Here is an 8,390-nt window from a genome sequence, read left to right on the forward strand (position 1 = left end):
GGATTAGGACTTGGCTTTATGCAGACCAGTCAAGTTCTTCCACACTGACTGAATAAATTTTTTTTTTTTTTTTTTTAAACCTTGCCTTATACACAGATGCATTGTTGTGTTAGAATAGAAAAGGGTCCTGTTCAAACTATTGGTATAAAATTAGAAGCACACAATTCCCTAGAATATCATTGCTTAAACATTAAGAATTGTACTCATGGAAATGACTAAAGTTGTCAAACCTGTTCATTAGAAGGGAGTGTCCCAATACTTTGGGCAATATAGTGTATGTTTGGTGCGGTAGGGGGCCCAACCTCATATTCTTTCATAGGGCCCAAAATTGCAAGCGGCGCCCCTGCCCACTAGTGTTCTGCAGAGATACATACCTGCATGATCTTGTGGTTATCAACTGCAAATAAATGTTAGTTCAATGTCACTGTCTTTACCCATGTGTGCTGTCAACTTTCATCAACATTTAAATGCTGATCCAACATACTTTATACATTAAAATGTCAATCTCAACCAAAATGATGGTCTGGATCAAAACTCAACTTTGTCTCAATGTCACCATGCTATCTGGGTTGTCACTCTAATGCACCAGGAGGTGGCATGTTGGAGCAGCATAAGCCAAGTCAGAGTTCAGAAGTAATATTAAATAGCTATTTTATTACAATAAAATACAGGAAGTGCTCTCTCTCAGTTGCGTAAACATATCAAAGCCCTGAAGTAACATGCTGAACCATAAAGTCAATACCTGCCCCCTTAAATAGTTTATTTTTTTACCTTTATATGTGAATTTCATGAAATGTATCTCTGTCATCTTTTATATTCTTACAATTTTCCAATCAAATGAAAATGAGGTTCCTCAAAGACATTTCAAAAATGGCCACCTGAAGTTTTAAAATGCCACCTGGTGATAAACCTCTTGGAGTGATCTGATATCTATTTCAACAGACTGAGGACTTTTAAGACTCAGTGCTCTACAGTGAACTCGGCTTCAAACAGAATTATGTACATTTTTGCAAAGTCTCACTGTCTGTATGTTTTAAAGACTATAATCTTTTTTTTATATATATACTTTATTTTAAGGGTTGTTCAAAAATAAACACAGAACAGACAAACAAACAACACTGTCTCGGACCACACAAGCGGAGAATTTTTTTTATTTATTTTTTATTAAATTAAAAAAATTAATAAATTAATAATAAATTAACAAAAAAATTATAATGACAATAAATATTTAGTTCAGTAGTCAAAAGTACTATAGTAAAAACCTGCAAAACAATCAGTCAGGGTGCCCAGGAAGATGTACAGCTTTAGCCTCAGAGAAGCCACTAGGGGTTGGTTGAACGGTTATCTTGTCCAAATGGCCCAGAAATGAGCCCCAAACAGTGGAAAATTTTTTAATGGAATTAGTTCTTAATAATCAGAGTCTTTCCATTTGAATAACAGAGATCATGTCCATAATCCACATTCGAAAGGAAGGGGATGAGGGTGACTTCCAGTTCTTAAGCACAAGTCTCTTAGCCACAATAATACCCAGGGTTAGAGACTGCTGTAATGTCCCTGGGAGGCAGGAGGTGCGCTGTGAAAAACCAAATGGTCACACATTGGCGAAACAGAGGGGAAAATTTTATGCAGTTTGGTTTTAGTTTAATGCAAGCGATGAACAACCTTGAATTGAATCAGTTGGTGTCTGCTGTTAACTGAGCAGACCTGTATTGTAGTCAAACACTTATCCCACATATCGTCAGAGAGCTCAACTCCCAGGTCTTCCTCCCAGGCTGCTTTAAATCTCTCAATAGGGGCTGCAACGTAGCTTTCAATTAAACAAACAAATTTGGAAATAAGATGCCTAGAATCAGGAGGATTTAGAAAAACATCAACATTCGAGTTGTTCGAAATGACTAATTTTGGACTTTACATAGTGCCTAATTTGTAGATAACGAAAGAAGTGTGCATGAGGCAAATCAAATTTCTCTCTTAACTGGCTAAAGGATGCAAACCTTCCCTCAACATAAAGGTCCTTGATGGACTCTAAGCCCTTCTCCCTCCAGACAAAGTAAGTTCTATCAGTCCAGGGGGGTTAAAAAAGAATGATTATAACAAATTGGCGTATGAACAGAGGTCTCTGGTAGGGACAAGACTTTTCTCATCTGATTTAAAATTTGAACTGAATTTTTTAACACAAAGCTTAGTTTATTCATTGCTGTAGGCCTATCCAACTTGGAGAACAACATGTCCGCTAAGGAAGTGCCAACAGCCAGGTTAGTCTCCATTTGTACCCACAGTGGGATGTCAGGGGTCAAATTGGCCGGTGCCCCCTTCAACCAATACATTAAAGCCCTAATATTGGCGGCCCAATAATAATGCTTAAATACGGGCATGCCAAGACCGCCCACAGATTTGGATTTTTGTAGACGCATTTTAGAGATTCTGTGTGTCTTATAGTTCCAAACATAAGACAGGATTATAGAGTCCAGTTCCTTAAAGAAAGCAGAGGTAAGAAAAACAGGGAGATTCTGGCAAAGATATAGGAATCTGGGAAGAGAAACCATTTTTACTGAATTTATACGCCCAATCATAGACAAAGGTCAAATTTTCCAACTCCCTATATTGCTTTTGAGCTTTGAAAGAAACTCCACAAAATTCAACTTAAACAATAATTTTGAATCTTTGGGGATCGTCAAACCGAGATACACAAAATGATCTCTGACTATTTTAAATGGAATATTCTCCAAAAAAAAAAGGTCTATAAGTATCAGAGAGAGGCATAAAGTTACTCTTTGACAAATTGATTGTATACCCTGATAACTTCCCAAAAGAAGTAATTAAATCTAAAAGAATGGGAACTGATCTTTCAGAGTTCTGCAAATACAATATTACATCATCTGCATACAGACTAATAAGAACTTTCTTGCCTCCCACTTCAAGATCTGTGATACCTGTATGACGAAGACTATAATCTTTTTAAACAGACAAGCCAGCATAGTTTTGAAGAATACAAGTGTATTATTATAATAATTACAAAGCAATTGTGAAGTTTATATGTAGTATGTGATCTAAAATGTGTCTGCAGAATGTGTTGAGTGATATTTCTGTCATACAGTTGGCGTTTCCATCTGTTTTATTGCTAAACACTGTTGCTAGAGAGCACAACAGGTGAGAAAACACAGAGATTACAGCAACAGAAGTGATAGTCAGGGTTCATCTTAATTTCTTATAGTTCTTGCACTTGCAATAAACGCCTATATTGAAAGAATGCCATGTTTCTCTGCTCATTCCAAGAATTTAGTGAAAGATGTGGGGCAGGTGTGTGTTTGCATGCAGTACATTGCACCAAATGTCCCCACAAGGACAGATAAAAATGAAATTACCTACACTGTGGGACCAGTTAACATATACAAAATCCTTTTTTAATTAAAATGCATAAATATTTTGGTAATAGGTAGGTTATGTAAGGGGATCGAAAGCATCATTAGCTCAATATAAGAATAATACAGGTCACCATGATAGAATGTTAGAAAAACCAATGTGTGTGTGTTGATTGTGGGGGAGGGAAGGAGAAGGGGTGTTGGGATTTGACAATCTCATTGGCTTGAAAAAAGATCTGCTTCCTTAAAGAGAATGGAGAAGCCGTATGGGAAACCTATATAAGCCCAACTAATGTTATAAGCTGATACTCCTTCACTCTAATCACCTCTGAACGTCCTGCTGTGCGCTGAAAGGTGAGTCTCTATTATTCTGTCCATCTCTAACATTAGAACATGCCACAGATCTTCAGAAGATCTCAATCATGCTGAGCAACCATACTCAGCCAAGAAATTAGAGCAATAAGCAAGATAATAATATGCTTTATAATGTACTGTATATTAGAGGAAGGTACTAGAGACAAAGCAGTGGCTGTTGCCTAATATAATACTGTGTTAATAAGAGATAATGGATATGGTTTGATGTCTTCTTTATGGATAAATTATTATCAATTTTAACTTTAAACTGTAATGTCAAATGCTCAGAAAGCTTTTATTAGACCCCAAATTTGACATATTTGTAGTATTTGTTTTTGGGGTCTATTTGAGTTGGCTATATTTAATTAATTGTAAAAAGTATTATGAATCTCATTAAGCACATGCTCGCAGTTAAATATTTCCTGACTTACTTCATCAGCACCTGTTGTTTAAAAAAAAACAGCAGTTGGGGTTGCTGGAATAATTTAATTAAAATACTGTAAAATGTAAACAAATTTACAGACCTGTACATTTTACTGTTTAAAATGGCTGTAAATTACAAAAATGGGCAAAAAAATTGAAACCAGTAAATCCAACAGCCATTTTCTGTTAAATTACCATAGCCAAGCTGCTACTAAAATCTGTTTTGATTTTTTAACATAAAGACATAAGGTGTACAGTGTCGTACACACAAATACAAAATACCATCATGGTAACACACATGACATTAAAATAATGCAATAAACAGTAATTTATCAACATAAGATGTAACATAAAGCCATAGTTTTAACAAAATACCATCAAATGTGAAGTATCATGCAGGAAATTCTGTGAATGTCAAAATGACTTGTTCTTTTTACTTCCAAAAACTGTCCATTTAACATTTTTTTATAGTTTTTTAAACTATAAAATTACATGAAATGTCCCAATAGATCTGTTTTAGTTTTTCGCTATGTAGAGTATGGCAACTTACCGTTAACCAATTAACAGGTTTTACCATAAATCCTAGGCAATCCTTTTTCACAACGTACGTATTTCCTTCATACACCTTATGATATACGCAGGTATGAAGACCACAGCTGATTTTAGAAAACAGAATGTCCCAACTCAGTCCATGTCCAATCCAAAATCTTTTTTGGCAAGAAAAATATAGAACTAATAGAGCAGAAAGTATTTTTACAGTTGTGTTTCAGCTGTTGAGTGTTGAAGATTCTTCAAGAGGCAGCAAGTTGTCTGTCAGCTGTCTCGCCTTCTGTATTGGTGCAGACCTTCTGCTTCCTACAAAGGAACACTAAAAAAAGAGCACAAGACAACTGCTTCTCAAATTCAAACCCTTAAACACCTAACACTTCTGTGGGTCTCGACACTCACACACCCATCTCTCTTTCACATTATCCCAGCCAAATTTAGACCTGCTGCAGAACCGATGACTGAATGCAAATTGTTTCCATTAGATTGAAGGCAGTAACACCCCCACCTGCCACCCACAGGTGTCTTCACCTTCTCAGAGGTCGCCACAAAGAGCCCGGCAAGATGTCTGAGTAAGTATTGAGTTACAACATCATGATGTTTGTGTGGTGTGAAAAAGGTCAAGTCACTAAGTCCTTGATTACTGAACTCAGCAAACACATTTAGCATCATGATCATTTTGTATTTATACTAGCATAAATGCTATTATTACTATTATCAAAAGTATTTTAGCATGGATGTTCCATCTGTTTCTCCCAACCATAATCACCCCAACCACTAAATGATGCACTGTTCTGCACTCTCTGAAATTGTAAACATTTGCTTTCTGATAGGAAAAAGATGTCGTCCAGCCGCAGGCAAAATCTGAAGGTGAGGTCATGTCTTTCGTCATGTGATCTGAGCTATATGAACTGTCAGTGACTCTCTTGTTGAATGCTGTCTATGCTGTGTCTTTGTCTTTGTGCTCCAGAGCTTGTTGCTTCAGATTGCTCATGGCCTTTTGGAGGAAGAGGCAGCTGAGGCTGAGCAAGAAAAGCAGAGATTCATGGATGAGAACTGCCCTGGTCTCTCACTGCCTGGAAGCATGCAGGAAATACAGGTACACACACACACACTGACTTCCATGTTTATGGAGATGTTCTATCCATCTTTTTCTTGCCGTAAAAATGGGCACGGCCATTTGTAAATTCTATGGGTCTGGCTTCTGGTCTCATCCACATCCAGCTATTTTTAGCTGTACAAAACAGTTCGTTTTGCTACTTGATTTTGAAAATTTGTGTGTCTTACCATATTATTTCAATGTATTATCTTAATTATGAATACACTGGTTTGTAGTGCAAACAGTTTTACCGTTTACTGCATGTTGTTATTCTTCTCGTTATTTACCTATAGTGGCTAATGAACCAGAAGTCTCGCCCATAGGCTTACTTCCGCGTTGAAGAAAAAGGTGGATAGACGTAATGGTTTTTCTACTGTACAAACTGTATTTTCTTCCCCCATTACCCTAACGCAGCTACTAAACCTAATCCTCACACAAAACTTTCTGCCTTTTTGGGGACCAATAAATCGAATAGGCTATTCATGTATCTTTGTGTAAAGGAGCTGTGTAGGATGTTGCACCAGCAGATTGACGCTGTTGATGAACAAAGATATGATATGGAGAGCAAAGTGGCCAAGTCAAACAAAGAGGTACTTTTGTTCTGTTTTACTAGATAATGTATTTAACTGACGTAACTTCTAAAACCTAAACTTTATTCTTGATCTCCTAAGATTGAAGATCTGAAGATAAAGGTTCAGGACCTGAAAGGTAAATTCAAGAAACCTGTTCTGAAGAAAGTGCGTATGTCTGCTGATGCCATGCTGCAGGCCCTGCTGGGCTCCAAACACAAGGTGTTTCTGGATCTAAGAGCCAACCTCAAACAGGTCAAGAAAGAGGTCAAGGAGGAGGTGAGCATGCAATAAAACGTGGACAGATGATGAACTCAGATGATCTCTTTTAAAGACTTTTACAAACAGCAACAGCAGACAAATTACATGAAAGCTTGTTTTGAAACACTGTATTTTCTGGTGCTACAGGAGAAGGAGTCAGTGGGAGACTGGCGTAAGAACATCGAGGATAAGGCTGGTATGGATGGCAGGAAGAAGATGTTTGAGTCTGAGGCCTAAATCTGTTTTTCTTAAATATATTTACATTTCCATACAATGATTTATTCGGTCAGGTTGTCTTAATTCTCGTGGTCTTCAGGGTTTTGAGAGATAGTAATGCTATGTGTGAAGTGATGTCACAGTTGGTTATGTATTGTATAAAGGAGGTTTTGATGTATGTGATGGTTGGCTTTGCAGCTGAGGCTTTAATTTGTAAAAGAATAATCTGACTTTGGGCCTTTGTAATTAGACCAAATAAATAGATATTCATCAATAAAACCCATTTAAATACTCAAAACAGTATTGAGAGACGTTTGCTGGAAAAAATAAACCACAAATCAAACAATCAAAGTTTGAAGTTTTGCTTTTTCATTATTTCACCAAATGTATGGCTCAGTGAGACTAAAGAACAACAGCAACCCATGACCCCTAGTGGTCACAAGGGAAAAACAGCCAGACTATCACACTACTGTAGTAGAGACTTGCTCTTTAAATGTAGCAAGTATAGTCACACACAGATACTGTTCATTTAATAAGCAAAGCAAGATTTAAAGAGGTCATATGATGTTGCTAAAAAGAACATTATTTTGTGTATTTGGTGTAATGAAATGTGTTTATGCGGTTTAAGGTTCAAAAAACATTATTTTCCACATACTGTACATTATTGTTTCTCCTCTATGCCCCGCCTTTCTGAAACGCGTCGATTTTTACAAAGCTCATCGTTCTGAAAAGCGAAGTGTGCTGTGATTGGCCAGCTATCCAGTGCGTTGTGATTGGCCGAATACCTCAAGCGTGTGACGGAAAAGTTATGCCTCTTACCATACTGTGATACCATACCATGTCTGCATTTGTGATCGGAGAAATGACAAACAAGTGCTATTCTACACTGCTCAAAACTCGCGTTTGAATAGTCAGTGGCAAATCCTTTAAATATGAAAAATGTACTTACAGTCTGTGAGTCAGAACAGCTGTCGTTGTAGTCTACTCTCCCAGGATCAGGAAACAGTCCTCCATAAAATGTACTGCACACATCTGAATATTTGGGTTGAACTGTTCTGGAACAGTGTTGTAAATGAAAAATTGAAATCGCATCATATGACCCCTTTAAATGAAATCTCCCACTGAAAAAAATATATATATATTAAGTGTTCCAAATGCTTGCGTTTTGTTATATTTTCTTTTTTTCCTGTCTTTCATTCTTTATATTCTTAAAAGAAAAAAGTGTATTGTATACAGTACAAGTCTGAAGAGTTAAAGGGGTCATATGATGCTGCTAAAAAGAACATTATTTTGTGTTTTTGGTGTAATGAAATGTGTTTATGCGGTTTAAAGTAAAAAAAACACATTATTTTCCACATACTGTACATTATTGTTTCTCCTCTATGCCCCGCCTTTTTGAAACGCGTCGATTTTTACAAAGCTCATCGTTCTGAAAAAGCGAGGTGTGCTGTGATTGGCCGAATACCTCAAGCGTGAGACGAAAATGATACGCCCCTCACATACTGTTGATGCCGTGTCCGGCCGGAGCGACGCATGAGCGGCAACCACATGTGACGGACC

General features: G+C 37.1%; 1 protein-coding gene across 4 annotated transcripts in view; it reads left to right on the top strand.

Moving 5' to 3' along the window:
• The window catches only part of LOC107656184 (troponin I, fast skeletal muscle-like), an 18,603-nt gene extending 11,437 nt beyond the window's left edge, over positions 1–7,166 (top strand). The window contains exons 1-7 of one of the 4 annotated variants that reach the window (XM_016443930.1): positions 3,657–3,716; positions 5,171–5,257; positions 5,519–5,555; positions 5,656–5,784; positions 6,285–6,374; positions 6,456–6,632; positions 6,762–7,166. In XM_016443930.1, the coding sequence (XP_016299416.1) occupies positions 5,250–5,257; positions 5,519–5,555; positions 5,656–5,784; positions 6,285–6,374; positions 6,456–6,632; positions 6,762–6,851 (531 nt within the window). In that variant the 5' untranslated portion in view covers positions 3,657–3,716; positions 5,171–5,249 and the 3' untranslated portion in view covers positions 6,852–7,166. Of the gene's footprint in view, positions 1–3,656; positions 3,717–4,996; positions 5,070–5,116; positions 5,258–5,518; positions 5,556–5,655; positions 5,785–6,284; positions 6,375–6,455; positions 6,633–6,761 lie in introns of those variants that run through there. The other 3 variants (XM_016443929.1, XM_016443932.1, XM_016443931.1) reach the window with 3 other exon arrangements.
• Positions 7,167–8,390: the final 1,224 nt, after the last annotated feature.

The sequence above is a fragment of the Sinocyclocheilus anshuiensis genome, unplaced genomic scaffold (genome assembly GCF_001515605.1).
Source record: "Sinocyclocheilus anshuiensis isolate Anshui unplaced genomic scaffold, SAMN03320099.WGS_v1.1 scaffold1429, whole genome shotgun sequence".
In the NCBI taxonomy this organism is placed as follows: Eukaryota; Metazoa; Chordata; class Actinopteri; order Cypriniformes; family Cyprinidae; genus Sinocyclocheilus; species Sinocyclocheilus anshuiensis.